Source organism: Umbelopsis ramanniana, assembly GCF_025399195.1.
Source record: "Umbelopsis ramanniana AG unplaced genomic scaffold K450scaffold_19, whole genome shotgun sequence".
In the NCBI taxonomy this organism is placed as follows: domain Eukaryota; kingdom Fungi; phylum Mucoromycota; class Umbelopsidomycetes; order Umbelopsidales; family Umbelopsidaceae; genus Umbelopsis; species Umbelopsis ramanniana.
Genome location: NW_026252105.1, coordinates 267831 through 284798, shown reverse-complemented (window position 1 = coordinate 284798; position 16968 = coordinate 267831). Strand labels below are relative to the sequence as shown.

The 16968-nt window shown below is 44.8% G+C and overlaps 5 protein-coding genes across 5 annotated transcripts; 4 read left to right on the top strand and 1 right to left on the bottom strand.

Moving 5' to 3' along the window:
- Positions 1-3396: 3396 nt before the first annotated feature.
- K450DRAFT_235997 (uncharacterized protein) lies at positions 3397-5175 on the bottom strand. The gene is made up of 3 exons (XM_051588185.1): positions 5144-5175; positions 4967-5065; positions 3397-4903 (listed from the first exon to the last, which is right to left on the bottom strand). The coding sequence occupies exon 3, from the start codon at positions 4853-4855 to the stop codon at positions 3623-3625; it is 1233 nt and encodes a 410-aa protein (XP_051445797.1). The 5' UTR covers positions 4856-4903; positions 4967-5065; positions 5144-5175; the 3' UTR covers positions 3397-3622.
- A 301-nt stretch (positions 5176-5476) lies between these two features.
- K450DRAFT_235996 (uncharacterized protein) lies at positions 5477-6438 on the top strand. Its single transcript, XM_051588184.1, has one exon. The coding sequence runs from the start codon at positions 5860-5862 to the stop codon at positions 6253-6255; it is 396 nt and encodes a 131-aa protein (XP_051445796.1). The 5' UTR covers positions 5477-5859; the 3' UTR covers positions 6256-6438.
- Positions 6439-6876: 438 nt separating this feature from the next.
- On the top strand, positions 6877-9085 carry K450DRAFT_235991 (uncharacterized protein). Its single transcript, XM_051588183.1, has 2 exons — positions 6877-7256; positions 7334-9085. Exons 1-2 carry the CDS (start codon positions 7116-7118, stop codon positions 8909-8911), a joined length of 1719 nt encoding a protein of 572 aa, XP_051445795.1. The 5' UTR covers positions 6877-7115; the 3' UTR covers positions 8912-9085.
- A 2712-nt stretch (positions 9086-11797) lies between these two features.
- On the top strand, positions 11798-13638 carry K450DRAFT_270836 (uncharacterized protein; the record flags this gene model as incomplete). Its single annotated transcript, XM_051592980.1, has 2 exons — positions 11798-11944; positions 12052-13638. The coding sequence occupies 2 exons, from the start codon at positions 11798-11800 to the stop codon at positions 13636-13638; spliced, it is 1734 nt and encodes a 577-aa protein (XP_051445794.1).
- A 233-nt stretch (positions 13639-13871) lies between these two features.
- Positions 13872-16000, top strand: K450DRAFT_235983 (uncharacterized protein). Its single transcript, XM_051588182.1, has 2 exons — positions 13872-14251; positions 14331-16000. Exons 1-2 carry the CDS (start codon positions 14105-14107, stop codon positions 15912-15914), a joined length of 1731 nt encoding a protein of 576 aa, XP_051445793.1. The 5' UTR covers positions 13872-14104; the 3' UTR covers positions 15915-16000.
- The last annotated feature ends 968 nt before the right edge of the window (positions 16001-16968 follow it).

The following is a 16968-nucleotide window of genomic DNA, read 5'->3' as shown; positions in this document are numbered from 1 at the left end:
TTACGGTCAATATGGTGGAGGTCATGAACGAAGCCCTCAATGGTAGCAGATGGCCGCCACTCCATCACAAAGCTATGGTAGTACGGTTGAGGTAGACTTTTGAGTTGAAAAGGGGGAAGCTAGGGATATCGCGCTAAGGTTTTTTTTTGTGATCGTGAATTGAGTTAGCCCCAACCATGCTGTAGGAAAGCAATAGGTACAACACGCTTGATCGGTACAAAACCCCATTTTCTTTTCTCCTAAAAAAGCTACATCCCAACGGCTCTCCCCCTGAGCCATAGTCTGCGGGTTATGCTCTACGAAGCGACCATGGTGCAAGTTAAAGATCAACATGCTCCGCAATGAATCATGACGTGCATAGCTCATTAGCCTTGCCATGTACTTCCAAATGCCTTCATTCCATTCGCAAGTAGGATCATTTGTGCCTCCTTACATTCGCCGCGCCTTTGGTACAGTCTAGAAAAGCTGCTAACCAAATTTTCATCGCTCGCCCATAGCTTGCAAAGGGTCCATATGACCCTAAGCCCAGGACACTTCATGCAAGGGTCCTGTTTGTTCCTGTGCTGCTGCGAGACCAAATAGAGCCAGCGTCTAGGTCCATCGATTGCAATGCAGGCGCATCCTTCTTTTGCTTCCGGTACAATATTGACCAAACCTCAAGCAAGCGGCTATCTGAAGGATATTGGGGGTGAGGTTGCACACGTGTGTATCGAGCCATGGCATGAACCGTCACTGGGCTGCGCACTTTGGTAAACAAATGGATAAATCAAGCAGATGATGCAATCGGCAACGCTGGGCCGATAGCACCGCCGCCTTCATGGATCAAAAAAAAAAAAAATTGAGCGCAGCAGCAAAAGAAAATGCTTTCAACCCATCAAGCCAGCGACCCAAGAAAATAAAAAGTACAGAGTTAGAAATTGACTTGTTCTGGCTCAAGGCTGCGTGGTCCTGTCCTTTATCTTATTGGTTCATGAGCCCAGGAAAGGAGACAGTTTTGTTCCGGTAGGACCTGCATTGCATAAAAGAACGATTTGGAAAGATCAAGCTACAAGCGATCACTGTGGCTCATTGGTGTTTTCATAACCCCGTTGCAGGAATGCCAATAATAAAAAACACTCAACCAAACAATAGTTCCGACTTTCACGGAGTGCAAAGGCAAAAGCGAAGCGGGCTGATTCGGCTGTGAGAAGAGTTTTACAGACCCAAGCTTGGAAAAAGACTGATTTGATGTCAACCACGCGTTTTGTTGTGTAGTGTCTGGGCCAAACTTGGGGATGGGGGGCGAGGCTGTAGATGAATCTATTCTCGTTGATTGGTGCGAAGAACATACCCCCCCTTGGCGATAGAAACACCTCCCGTTAAGTGCTACAGCATAATATGAAAGAGCGGCGCGCATCTAAAGAAGTCTCCGAGGGTAGATGGTCAAAAATGGTAAGAAGCCGCTTGGAATTTGTACATACTGAACCGAAAGGCTGCTTGCATTCGCGTTACTCGGACCTGGGCGTCGATATCTCAGTCAACCAAGAATGTCAATTGGTCGGCAGGCCTGATAAAGAATGAGGCGCGCCTAGAGTGTAACGTTCAAACCCCCCCCCCCCCTTTTTGGAGAGAGTATTCGCAACCATAGGTATTTTTCACAACACGAGAAAAATAAGCCAGCTGATGACCTGACTTTTTTTTTGTGTACTTCAGCACTGCCCGTTGTTACAATTTCCCCAAATATGAAAACTTCATTGTTCTCAGCAACGATAACTCCCACCCCTCTCGATTGTTGCATGAGAAATATCAAGTCTAGCCCTTCGATCGCTCAAGGTAGTACGGAACGTCTATGTTTAGGCGTTTACAAGAAAGTAGCTATATGTGATGCAACGCTACACTATGCTATGCTCCCAACCTTCTACTATGTTACATTTAACCTTGAGCCCACACAATCTTTATCGTTTTAAAAAAGACAAACACAAACAGCATGACCCTTTTATTTACGCTTCGGGTCTCAAAACCGTTGGATCTCGATGATTTGCTTCAACACGACTATCCAAAGCGCATTCCATATGTAGAGCAGAGCTGAGCTGTACTAGGTTGAGCTGTGCAGTGCAGAGCAGAGAGCTTTTTGGTAGGATGCAGGTTGTACCAGATGACGATCAAAAAGCGTTTTTGATACTCAGCGGGTCTTAAAGTGGCATCATCGGCACGATGGAATCCTACGATTCAAGGCAGAGTATGGTAAAGTCGGGCGTGCTGACTCTACAAATCCAGAAGGGCGCACAAACTATTGTACGACCTTGAGGTCTGGGTGACAAAAAGTCCAAGAGAGCAACCAAGAAAAAAAAATTTTTTTGGGGGGGGGGGAAGCGAAGGAGAAGGAATTGAGGGTCAAAGTAGAGTCGAGGGGTATGGTTCAGTGGAACGATCTGAATATGGGAATTCTTGTCGGGAAGCAAAAAAAAAAATTAATTTCATTCAATCAATCAGTAGCCTACCTACCATTGCTTCAGATCACTATAGAAATCCAGCTGGGGTGAACGTAATAGACCAATTGTCGTTCGAGCATTGGGAAAAACCGGGTTGAGAAAATAGGGGTTTCGTAGCTCACTGCAGGTACGCGCAATTACAATTTTTTTTTTTTTACCCCACGCCGTTTTCAGACATATGGATCATAAGGCTAGAGCTCACTTGATTGGGGACAAAGATAGTGTAATAAATATAATAGCAAGGCAATTTATTATGTTACATAGTGCGTGTGGGGAAAAACAGAATTTTTTTTAGTTTTTCTTATTCTAATTAATATTTCATGGGCACAAAACATCTTTGGGAACTTCTTGAGGGCCGTCTGTCAAGATTCCCTATCTTTCTTACAGGACGCCCAGCTATTAAAAGCCAGTCGGTAGGGCTAGGTGACTTGCATCGTCTTTCTTTTTCCCCACGTGCCTCGACCACTTTACCAATAATTGCCAGTCGGATAGTAAAAGAGCTGGTAAAAAAGTCAGCTGGGACGAAAGGGCTGGCTGGTCAAAGATTGAACAGTTCCAGATTCACTGTCTCGAGAAATTGAAACTGGACGGAGAATGTTTGATTGTTGGTAGGCCTATGTCCAGGCTAGACTGCTCTACACCCCCTTTCAACGTAAAACTTCTTTGAAATTGACCATCATGGTGTAACCAAATCGTCATAAGGCTAAAGAAAATACTGTATTACAATGAGTTTTATATGATTACCATTCAATGACAAAACGACGTAAGAAAAAAAAAAAAGGACATATGTATAAACCCTCCAAAAGAAGCAGAGAAAAATAAATTCAACAAAAAGTAGAGATGAGAAAAATTAATAACAGGCATACAAACTTGCAATACATCGGCTGTGAATATACAAAGTGAAGATTGAAAGAAGTGACATGCAATTCAAAGAAGTTGGGTTCCTTTTTTTTAAAAAAAAAAAAAGAAAAAAAATACAAGGGATAAAAAACGAGATCAACTCTGTCCTCCTCCTGCTGTTGACATTATGGGTAGCGCCAGTGCTTATTTTTTCGTTCAAAAATGATGGTATTATTATTGTTTTTTTTTTTTTTTTTTGGTGCTTTTTCGTTGCAACATCACTTGGCTTTTCCCTTAATGTCGTTCGCTGTTCAGTAAGGCGGAGCCATCGCAGCATTTGCGTATTGGTCAGTGAGATCAAGAGCTCCGCTCTTGTTCCTGCTGGTGTTGGAGACTCCGCTTGTACTTCGTGAAACATTTTGATGGTTGCTGGAACGGCGGCCGTCGGGAGGTAAAGGTTGCCCGCAGCGTTTGACCAAGATATGTCGTTTTAATGCGTCCTTACGACTGAATTGCTTGTCACAGGTTTGGCATGGGAAAGGTTTGACACTAAGATGAATGCGCTTGTGTCGTTTCAAGTCATGATTTCGATTGAAGGATTGTGGGCATTTATCGCACTTGTAAGGTCTTTCGGTCAAAGGAACCTTGTAGTGGTAAGCCTTCATATAAGGAGGGTAAGAAGGCATGTTGGTATTGTGAGGAGCAGCCGTGATCATTCCACCTCCAATGCTATACCGTCTTGAATGCTTGGGAGAGTCATCCTCGTGGTAAGAGAGATAATCGCTAGAAGTAGGATATGAATTGGAAATGGGTGAAGGTGTTTCGTCCCCAGCAGAATAGTGATAATCAGCCACGGGAGGAGGACTGGTCGTGGTGTTGGTCAACATAGGCATACCAGATGCTGCTACAGTTGATTTTCGGTAGTCGTCTTGAGGGGGATAGAAATGTTCAGACGACGGAGATTCGCCTCCAGAATGATGTGCGTGGTGCTGATAATCCCAAGTTTGGAATGCATGCTGTTGTTGTCGATCATAATCATAATGCTCAGGTGATTGATGATGAAGTGTATCATTGCGTGGTTGATCCCTTCGGCCAGTTAACGTTGCGTAAGAAGGAGAAACGGCATAAGGATGTTGATGACCTTGAATGTACGACACAGAAGGTTCATCTTCTGTCATGGGTGTAGTAGGTGCCGACATAATATGAGACTGAACAGGATCCAGATGGTTGTTATGAAAGTCATAGCCAGACCAGCCTTGATAGGATGGTAAAGCAGTGGTGGTAGGAGTGAACCTGGGTGCAGAGGCGGCGGGAGCTTGCTGTGGAAGGGAGGTGGTAACAGGACCATTGGAGAATGCAAAATGACTAGGAGGAGCTAGCCATGAATGTTGGCCATGCGGCAATGAGGTACCACTGGTGGAAGGCATAGCCGACTGATGATGCTCAGTCCAGTCATTATTGTGTTTGAAAGTCTTGTCAGATTCACCCATAGGTCTAAAGAGCATATTCACTCTAAAGGTAAGCTCGTTACGGTCAGAAAGCATCGAGATGCACTAAGAAGATTGGTTTGGGGTTTAAGGCCTGTGGGAAGGCTGAAGGGGAGTGTGAGTGGGAAAAAGTGGGTAGTTGAAGAGAGAAGGTTAAATGGGACTAACGTTCAAACCGAGATTGATAAAGTGGCAATTGAGAGGAGAAAAGTAAAAGAAGACCTGCCAAGTTGTTAGTTTATATAGAAACTGGGGGGGAATAGAGCGCTTGGGGGGAGAGTCAGTAAAAAGATACACAAAAAAAGGCGAGATTTCGGCGGGGATACGAAGAGAGGTTTTTCATACTGTTAAGGGCTATTGGAAAGCAACCAAGTTTGATTGGGTATTAAAAATGGAATTGGGCCAGGCCTTAGCGGAAGGGAAAAGAAAGGGAGAGGCGGAGGTTGGGTCCATCCAGTTCCAGCCAGCCCCGGCGTGGTGATTTGCCTATGGGCTTCCTCTTTTTTTTTTAATATTTTTTGGTCAGCGTTCTTCTCTGGTCCTAGACACATCACCTTCTTTACGTAGACAGGCAGGCCAGGCCGAGACGATAGAGAACTTCTTTTCGATGCGCCCATATTAGGATGCATACCCGAAAGATATTCTCTTTCCCTTATCGGCGAATGAAAATATCCCATACTTTCATTATCAGCATGACCATCTTTATTTTCTCTGCGCTATGAAAGAAGTCTGGTAGAGTAGATCTCACTGGAAAATGGCTGGTAGCAAACTCATCCCAAAAAGATAATAAGCAACGCCTCTTTGTTACAAAAAGTCTATTTTTTTTTCCAAACTCCTCTGTCCTCCCCTCGTACGTTTCCCCCCAAGGTCTCGCCAAAGATAGAAGAGACACCTTGTCATGCGCAAAGAACTAGAGTCTTGTGCTTCGTGCGACCTAGGAAGCGGTGTTGCCCTCCCAAAACAGGAATGCGTCTTCTACCATTGGTCCCTTGGCTCGGGTTCAAATCCCGCTTTGGGACTCCGAATAACCAAGACAAGGCGATCGTTGGAGACGAAAGCCTATGGGTTCTGCCTATGCGTCCTACGGAAAACTATTTGCTTCACCGACCGCATTACGTCGATCTCCTGTAATCCAATGGACCATTAGGTCAATGGATGGCTTGGTATCCTACCTACCCATTGAACTATTGGCAATGTGGGGAAAAATAGTGTTGATTTATTTGGTCAAGTTTGCTCCCCCCCCCCTCCATCGGGGTTTAAGCTTTTGGAACTTGGACCTACTCGCTTGGCAGGGCTGCCTGGTTCGCTCGCACGGACGGACTGAACCCATCCGCATTAACTATCAACGGGAAATGAATCCTTATGACATGGGTTTGCGAATTAGCCTTTTTTCCGTGAATCCGTTTGTTTATGCTATGCGTCGACAGTCTTTTGATATGCTACGTTCTCTAGAATGATAGTCCGCTAAGAAGGAGGTAGGGTAGCATGACACACGTTGCTGTTGGTGGCGGTTTGTGGCAGGAATGGAAATAACAGAAGAAGCTCAAAGTCTATATTCAACCTAGATGTGGCTCGTGTATGCAAAAACATCATGTCAGAGGGTTAGGAAATTGAAGATCAGCAAACAGGCCAGTCTCTAACCGTCGGATAGATAGCGAAGCGAATATCGCCTGATGCCCAATTCACCCACCCAGTTCGTATTTCACCTTGTTTAAACCCTTTGTTTCCTTGCCTTCAGTCTCTTGATGTCAACAGCTGCTACTAAGATCCGTTTGGTTTAAACGTGGCAGTGTGCATGGTGGAGATCAACAAAAAGTTCTATTGATGATATCTGTTGCCGTAGCGATCCCGATAAAGTTGCTTGTCAGTCAGCCACTGGGATGCTCGCTTTCGGTCATAGGGAGAAAAATGAACGGCTTGCTAGATTTGGGCTGGTCCCACCACTTGTGTCTGACCTTCAACTTTTTGCCCGCGTCGCCTATGGTGACAAACCGTCATGCTTGCCATTAACGTAATGTCAGTTCATAATTGCACCACGACAAGCTACAACGTTGCTAGGGGGGAGTGGGGTTAATTTACGCGTAGCTAAAAAAAATTACATTTGGCATTTGGAATAATTACCAAATGATCTCGCCCATTTCGAGATGCATTTTTCTCCAGTAACATCAGACTTCATAGAGCAAAAGTTCTATATCGCGTGTAACTTGTAGTCCTCGGCAGAGAAAATATTTTTCCCTAATTGATTTTCTCGCTCAAAAAATAGCGATGACTGCGATTTTTTTGTACGCTGGGCTTTCTTCTCTTTCCCACCCGCGCCATGGAGAAACGTCAAGTAGACCAACATATTGTCATCAGTAGCACTCCAAAACGGACAGTACGGTCCATCTTGTCAGCTGTTATTCTGACTTGCTCATGCGCATACTTTTTCGCCACAAGCATTAACGTCGGTACCACCCCGGTAAGGAAGAACAATCCACTCTCCGTTTTGTAAACATAGAGTATGTACGTACTTACACCCCCCCCCAATATTATTAGAGCCCCATTGATGTCGGATACAAAGAAGGCAACTTCACTTGGAAAAAGTGTCACGACAGGTTCGAGTGCTCGACTTTAGCTGTGCCTATCGACTATAGTGATAGCGATAGTGCCAAGTTCGACCTGGCTATCATTCGTTTGAAAGCGACTCAGGATGTATCAAAAGGCCCATTGTTTGTTAACCCTGGTGGCCCTGGTGGCTCAGGTGTAGACATGGTGCGTTTAGCGGGCGACATTTTGTCCAAATCTGTCGATGGCTTTTACGATATTGTTGGCTTTGACCCGCGTGGCATAGGCGCAAGTAATACGATTCGATGTTTCGAAGACGGAACTGAAAGCAAATTTTTCTTGGCCAACAAAAGCCCAATCCTCAGCCCAGGGGATAATCCAGCAAACCACGCAGCGTGGCTAAAGGCTCAAGCAAATCAGTGTATTGCCAAGAACAAGGACTTTTTGCCTTTTGTGTCGACTGCTGCCGTCGCTAGAGATATCGATTCCCTCCGTGCGGCCTTTGGCCAAGAACTTACTAACTTTTGGGGATTCAGTTATGGTACTTTCCTGGGAGCCACATATGTCAATATGTTTCCAGATCGAGTTGGCCGCGTTATTCTAGATGGCGTTACCGACCCTACCACGTTTTCAGGAGAACTGGTCAACTGGATTAAAACGTCGCTGATCCATACTGAAGATGGTATTGATGAATTTGGAGCGTCGTGTGAGGCAGCTGGTCCTGAGAAATGCGCATTGGCGAATCGTGACAAAGCACTCGCCTTTGACGGCCAACACTACGTAGCTCCCACTCTGCGATACTACCTCAACCACCTCATTAACAACCCACTGTTGTTAAGCAACCAATCGGCTCCAGGTATAGTTGTACAAGGGGAAGTCGCCAATGCCTTTTTCCTTTCCTTGTACAAAGTGGCCAACTGGCCTAAAATCGCTGCAGCTTTTGCCGAAGCGATTGAATACTCAATTGGTGACAAATTGCACAATTACTTGGCTGAAACGGAGAGTGAGCGATGCCCATTGGTGGAGGACTATACAATGAGCTTCATACCCGTGCTATGTATCGATGGCACCCATTACGACCAACCCGATCTCGAGTCTTACATGAGGGGACTTGACGATGCTTCCAAAGTGGCTCCACTGGCGGCTACACTTTGGGGTACCTCCATGATGCAGTGTATTTACTGGGATGTGAAACCGGCTGAGCGATATACTGGACCATGGAATCAGAAGACAAAAAACAAGGTTCTCCTCATCGGTGCTACAGGTGATCCCGTAACGCCCGTTGAAAGTGCTGCAAAACTTGAAGATCTTATGGAGGGTAATGGTGTTTTCCACAAGCATAACGGTTGGGGTCACTGTAGTCTGGGACAGCCAAGTAAATGTACCACCAAAGTCATTCGTGATTATTTCGTCGACGGCAAGGTGCCTGAGAAAGGCTCTGAATGTGCTATGGAGGATCAGCCATTTGAGCTCACGGCTTCTCTGCAAAGCTTTGGTGATAATAGTCTTAGCTACCAGGATCTTTCTAATCTTGCTGATGCTGTACACTATGCTCAACGTCGTATGTAGTGTGAATTGCAAAAAAACAAAAAAAAGGTGGCTTAACCGAAATATCATAATACCGATTAGTTCTTGCACTACCATGATGTGTCTTTCGCTGCTTCTTGTTTTTCCATTGTATATTTCACTATTCTCGAGCGAATAAATCTATCATGACCTGAGAGAAATTTATTCGCAGAATCTCTTATCTAAGGCTTGATTCGGAACTACAGAGCGTGGGTGTTTCGACTTGGTGCTACCCAACATGACATCTGTTCGACACCAGTGGTTCTTGAGACACCCCCATCGTAACCTTCAAGACTTGTGTTACAGGACTTGCGAGCTTACCCAATTTCGAACACGATTATCGAGCCTTTTTAGAGCAATACTATGACCATTCCTATAGCAGCGTTCAGAGAAGTACTAGCCATCCACAGTATGTACAATAGTCAATGCTTCATGGTTGCCCTCTATGAGAGTTTACCACTCACAAAACTGGGGTTCCACACCTTTCAGCCTGTAATTGTGTCCACTCTTTTATGCTATCCCAGGTTCTACAGAAGACGACGGAGTTGGCTATCAGAACCAACTTCAAAAGGCGATGTGAGCTAAACCTTACTCAGCTCACATTGAACCGATCGATACCATGCTATGAATACTTTTCGTCATACAGCCAAAAAAAAATTGAGATGATGCATCTATAAAAAACGTGTTACATTGATTCAGTTTGTTTTTAAACCTTTGCAAGAGACGCGGGTATTTGATCGATGTAGCGCGCAATCCATTGTCTGAACGACTTGATAATAAATAAATACAGAAAAAAGTTGCGACAATTTTATTTATGGCGTCTGTCTAATGCGACGAATGCGCCGTTTTCTAGAGTAGACATCATGCAATTATGGGCGGCCTTCTGTCTTTCCGCATAGTCATTCAATGTATGCAGTCCGGAGACAATTTTACAAAGGACTTTGATGCACCTGTATTAACTGACCATCCATTTAGTTTTTGAGATTTCCGCACGGCAATAAAATCATGGAACAAACGCAGGTCAACCATTTGATATGCTTTGGAAGCTGCTGGACGCCCAGGGTTCTGGTAGCAAAAGCCGAAGCCCTACATCTTCATGCAAACCCTGCTTGCGCAGATATCAAAACAATACAGTGGTTTTCATCGGCAGAAGCGGTAGTCATGATAGTGTCTTGAAACTTCAAATTGATATGCGAATTATAAATGTAATTTTTATTATACTTGAAGCTCACTCGAAGAATAAACAGGCGTTCAAATAATATTTTTCGCCACAAATTGCAGTTGTTGTTATCAGGTGCAATGTTTTTTTTGAATAGGAGAATTCAATGCAGAGGAACTACAACATAAATACAAAAACCGCCATCATCGTATTGCATGGCGCGTCTGGCGTACAATATGTTGGCAATAAAGAAAAAAAAAAACAATACAGCTGCAACTATTTACGTTATAGTGCTTGTGGTCTGTAGTAGCATCTGGTCTTGCGTAAACTAGTCTTTCGTGTTCGACAGGTTTGGAAGCACGGTTGGTGTACAGCATTCTTGTTGATGGGCCCGGGATGTTTGTTGGCCCAAATAGATGCCAAAGGCTGAACACCATAGATGAAAGCCAATGTAAGATAAGCGATCTCTCTAATGATAACTGCGTACGGGGTTCAATCACAAGTCGGATTACAGCATCTAGCTGTGCTGTTCCCAGTCAGTATAGAGTGATTATACAGGAGTTGTAACATGGCTGCGGTGGGCTGAGTCGTGCATTTGGTGGCGCGCATCATTCAACGTGGATATTAATATAGGCTTGGCTTGGCAAAAGACCTCGATGTAAGAGTGTGAACAGACATTCATTCTAGAACCAAAGGTTACTAATAGCTCTAAATCAATCGGATGATCCTGTCTGGTTTCTATCCTCAGGAATGAAATTATCCTTATGAAGGAGAGGTATGTGTTCATGTTGGTGGCGGTTTAGGACCATAAAGGGAAATAGCTAAGGACGCTCACACCTAGATGTGGCTCATCCCCATTGTCAGACGCGGTTGGGTTAGAATGTGGAAGATCGGACGAAGAAAGGAAATCCATTGGAATGGCAACATGAATTGGGGGGAGGGGAGAATCAGGATCGGGAGGACTGACTAGTTAATTATGTTGAATGAGAATCTAAGAACTCGCAATTGCAATGCTAGCGATCGGTCCTTCTCACTTTCCCTCATCCACATTCCACCCTGCTTCTCGTTATCATTTAGTCTCATGGTGTCAACAATCATGGCCGCCGCCAGAATTGATGTGGTGATCTCATGGCAAAAACGTGGCAGGGTGCAAGGTAGTGATCAGCAAAGTTGTATTTGAGTTTAGTCATATTGTGGCAGACCCGGTAAGATGATGGCTTATTCGATCACACATCTAGACCGGCCTGAGGGTAAGGAGGAAAATGCATGGTTTGGGTTATTGGGTTGATCGTTCCAACCTCTCGAGTTTACTCTCTTACTTATTGCCAGTGTAGTCAGCTGGAATCCCAAAACCTCACTACAATCAGCTGTTTATCATTACCATAATGTCAGCCATGACGACAACATTTGCACAATCAACGTTTCAAGTGCATGCCACCCCTGCTTATCACTCAAGAGCTCTGTCGTAATACCCTCCATTCAGCACAATATATCAAGCAAATGCCCAAATTACATCACTTTCTGTAATGCTGATGTCACCACATTGGTTTCACTACCATTCAACGAGTACGGATCGCGTGTAACGCAAACCCTTGGCAAGAGGCATCTTGGCATCCATGAACAGAACATATTTCCTATTTGGTTGGGAATCATTTCAAGGTGCGCATTGATAAATATGCGAGGACTGCGCATTTAAACCCTATCCGACTGCTTCTCTTTCCCACCAAACTATGGAGAAGCAACAGCTTGATCAACATACCGTCAGTCATACTCCAACTGCACCGAAACGGACGGTGCGTGCTATCGTATCAGCGGCCGCCTTGACCTGCGCTTGCGCGTACCTTTTCAGCACCAGCATCCATCTCGGGAACCCCGAGGTAAATGTGATAACTTTCCAACACGTACTGTTATCCATAATACTCGCTTCATATACTTACACGTCTTAAATATCTTTTCGTTTCTTCGTTACGTTTTCAATTGATAGATCTCCAATCCCATTAACATTGGTTATAAGGAAGGCAACTTCACTTGGAAAAAATGTTACGACAAGTACGAATGTTCGACTTTGGCTGTGCCTATCGACTATAAAAATAGCAGCAGTGCCAAGTTCAACTTGGCTCTTATCAGATTGAAGGCAACTCAATGTGCCTCAAAGGGGCCTTTGTTTGTTAATCCTGGTGGCCCCGGAGGTTCGGGCGTGGATCTCGTGCTCCGAGCTGGCGACATTTTGTCTAAGCATGTCGATGGTTATTACGATATCGTTGGCTTTGACCCGCGTGGCGTAGGCGCAAGTAACACCATTCGATGCTTTGAAGATGGAACTGAGAGCAAGTTTTTCTTGGCCAACCGAAACCCTTACCTCAGCCCGGGTGACAATGTAGCAAATCATGCAGCTTGGTTAGAAGCTCAAGCAAAGCAGTGTATTGCTAAGAACAAGGACTTCTTACCTTACGTGTCGACTGCTTCAGTCGCGAGAGACATTGATTCCCTTCGTGATGCATTTGGCCAAGAACTAACGAACTACTGGGGCTTCAGCTATGGAACGTTTCTTGGAGCTACCTATGTCAATATGTTTCCAGATCGAGTAGGTCGCGTTATTCTGGATGGCGTCACCGACCCTACCACGTTTTCAGGAGAACTTGTCAATTGGATAAAAACGTCGCTGATCCATACTGAAGATGGTCTTGATGAATTTGGAGCGACGTGTGAGGCCGCTGGTCCTGAGAAATGCGCATTAGCAAATCGTGACAAAGCACTCGCCTTTGACGGTCAACACTACGTAGCTCCCACTCTGCGATACTACCTCAACCATCTGATCAATAATCCATTATTGTTTAGCAATACGTCAACGCAAGGGGTTGTGTTGCAAACACATGCTGCCAATGCTCTCTTTGCTTCATTGTACAGCGTCTCGTCTTGGCCGCGTGTGGCCAAGGCTTTCTCGGACACTATTGAAACGTCCACTGGAAATGCATTTTATAACTTCGTCGTTGAAAAAGAAAACGAAAGGTGTCCGCTAGTGGAAGAATATTCATTGACTGCCATGCCCGTGCTCTGTATCGATGGAACTCATCATGATCAACCAGACCTTGAAAGTTATATGAAGGGACTTGAAGAAGCAATGAAAGTGTCTCCACTGGCTGGTCGTCTCTGGGGCACGGCTATGATTCAATGCATTTACTGGGATGTCAAGCCTTCGGAGCGATTTGCTGGACCTTGGAACCATAAGACACAAAATAAGGTCCTTCTCATCGGTGCTACAGGCGATCCTGTTACGCCCGTTGAAAGTGCTGCAAAACTTGAAGATCTCATGGAAGGTAGTGGCGTGTTCCATAAGCATCATGGTTGGGGTCACTGCAGTTTGGGACAACCAAGTAAATGCACCACCAAGGTCATTCGCGATTATCTCGTCGATGGGAAGGTGCCTGAGAAAGGCTCCGAATGTGCTATGGAAGACCTGCCTTTTGAACCCACTGCTTCTCTACAACGTTTCGGTGACAGTGGTCTTACCTCGCAAGACCTTTCTGATCTTGCTGATGCTGTGCACTCAGCTCAACGTCGGATGTGGTAAAGAAATGAAGCCTTCAGTGTAGATGAACCTTATTTTAGCCTTACTGTGATTTCTCTCCTATCTTGACCAAGCAAGCAAAATATTTCATGCTAGTCTCTCTGTTCTTCCAATTAGTCTAGCAATGTTAGGTAGTTCCCACCACTGCTTTGTAGTTGGCTTTACTTCTTCTCTTAAGCTTCAGTTCATCGTCTCAACATGCTATAAAACACAAGAATCAGGCACCGTAACTACCATTCCCAATCATAACATGAAGGCTTGGGTTTAACAAAGTTGACTTCGCGTGTAACGTATCTACTTGGCAGGCATGTCATCGCCTTGGCAAAAGCACTTACGGTAGCTTGGCGGAGTAACTCTGTATGGAGAAAAAATTCCCATTACAAGTCTTTGAGTTATAGCGATCTGATACTACAAATTGATACGACTGTGGCATTTGTTCCACTCAGCCTCTCGTCCTTCCACTCACAATATGGAAAAGCAACAAATTGATCATGCTATTGTTTACCATCATCCAGGCTCAACGAAGCGGACAGTACGCACCATACTATCAGCTGCTATCTTCACTGGAGCGTGTGCCTACTTTTTGGGTACCGCAGTCGATCTCAGTATCCCTCAGGTACAGCAGACAGTCCCTTGGCGTCATTACATGGATGTAAAAATACAATATTATCATGCATAACTCTCCTTCTTCCTAGGTCGCGCAACCTGTTGATGCTGGGTATAAGGAAGGCAACTTCACTTGGAGAAAGTGTTACGACAAATACGAATGCTCGACTTTCGCCGTGCCCATCGACTATAGAAATAGCAGCAGTGACAAGTTCAACTTGGCTCTTATCAGATTAAAAGCAACGAAAAGTGCATCGAAGGGAGTTCTGTTCGTCAACCCTGGCGGCCCTGGTGGCTCGGGCGTTGGTTTGGTACTCAAAGCTGGGGAGATTCTATCCAAGCACGGCGACGGCTATTACGACATCATTGGGTTTGATCCACGTGGAATGGGCGAAAGCAACACGATTCGATGCTTTGACGATGGAACCGAGAGTAAGTTCTTCACGGCCAACCGACGAACGATGCTCAGTCCAGGTGACAACCCAGCGAACCATGCAGCTTTTTTGGAGGCCCAAGCAAAGCAATGTATTTCCAAAAGCGACTTCTTACCTTACGTGTCGACTGCTTCAGTTGCGAGAGACCTTGATGCCCTTCGTGATGCATTCGGTCAAGAACTAACGAACTACTGGGGCTTCAGCTACGGAACTTTTCTTGGCGCCACCTATATCAATATGTTCCCAGATCGCGTTGGTCGCGTTATCTTGGATGGCATAACCGACCCTAGACAATTTTCTGGAGATATTATCGAGTGGATTAAGGCATCGCTGGTCCATACCGAAGATGGTATTGACGAGTTTGGAGCAGCTTGTGAGGCAGCAGGACCAGAGAAATGTGCGTTGGCTCACCGTGACTTAGCTCTCGCCTTTGACGGCAAACACTACGTAGCACCTACGATTCGATATTATCTCAACCATCTCATTAACCACCCATTGTTGTTAAGCAACGTTTCACCACAAGATGTCGTCTTACAGATTGATGTAGCCAACGCTTTCTTTTTGTCGCTGTACAAAGTGGCTCAATGGCCCGCTATGGCCAAAGCCTTTGCTGAGGCTATTCAATCTTCAACAGGTAACGGATTGTACAACATTATAAATCAAAAAGAAGACGAACGATGTCCCTTGGTTGAGAAATACTCCATAGGTGCCACACCTGTTTTTTGTATCGATAGTAGCCATGACAAGCACCCTGATGCCAAGAGCTTTTTGAAGGGAGTTGAAGAAGCCTCTGATGTGTCTCCTTTGGCTGCCGGTCTCTTGGGGACAGAGATGCTGCAATGTCTGTATTGGGAAGTCGTACCTTCTGAACGATATGATGGACTATGGAACCACAAGACCAAAAACAAAGTCCTTCTTGTTGGCGTTACAGGTGATCCCATTACACCTGCTGAAAGTGCTGAAGCTCTGGAAGTTCTCATGGAAGGGAGTGGTGTGTTCCATAAGCATCATGGTTGGGGTCATTGTAGTTTCGGACAGCCAAGTAAATGCACCTCCAAAGTGATAAGGGACTACTTTGTGGATGGCAAGTTGCCTGAGAAGGGCTCTGAATGTCCTATGGAAGATCAGCCCTTCGAGCTCATCCCTTCACTACAGAGCTTTAGCGATAATGGCCTTACTTATCAAGACCTTTCCGTCCTTGCTGATGCGGTACATTCTGCTCAACGTCGTATGCAGTAACCAACAAAAGATGTGTGGCATGTAGCACTAATTCAGTATATGATGTGAATAAAACTCTTCCGCTACGAATATTTTTTTACTTCTTAGCTGATCTGTGCAAAAAGTACTATCAGCAGCATACAAACTGTCATAGTCTGTTGTCTTTTAGCCTACCCCTGCCTTCCCCTCATTTTCTATATTCGAAATTTTTTTCATACAATTTGTTTATGTCAACCTATATCCAATTCACATAAGGATCCTAGCCTATGTTTCCAAGGGAAAGAGGTATGCAGTACTACTTGGAAATGACGTAGCTGAGGCATAGCGTTCTCATGGTGGCAATATCACGATAGTTCTAATTTCTGTGTCACAAGAAATAAGCTGGCTGACCTCGTTAACGGTGTAACTTGTCGAGCGCCATATATGTCAAAGTTAGATGTCGTCGTACCAAGAAATGGGATACAGCGAAGATACGATGGTTGAGAAAAAACCCATCGACACTAAAGTTTACATGCTTTACGTCTTGCAATTTGGGCAGCAGCGAAAGTTGATGGTTGGAACGTCCCAAAACAGATGTCTTCGATCCGATGTCGAATCGTTAACGTTATTGTAACGTCGGTTATGATATCGCCACCATTTTTATGCGCTAAACTTTTCGCCTCGCCGCCTGCTAAACTCTTTCCGAACTAACGTTCCTCGTGTGCAGGACAAATGAAATCGTCATCTCTCGAAGTTCGTTTTGGGTTCATGCTATCTAAAGCTAATTTGTTTCATTGACGGTTATAATTCTGACCGAGTGTGCATTATGTACACCAGGATAGCACGTTGATACAATGGGGTTGCTGATCTATCTTTTTTACTCTATGTGGCCCTTTACGCACATCGATGCTATATGTAAACAATGACATGTCATTATTTGTCCTATCGTAAGGCTCGTCAGAAGACGACCGGAGTTGGGATCCTTCGCGAAAAAAAAAAAAATAAGGTGTACGAGCCCAACTCTAAATAGCATCTCGATGTGAATCTTACCTCACCCGGTAAAAGTCTAACAGGAAAGCGTACATTGATCCCGTCT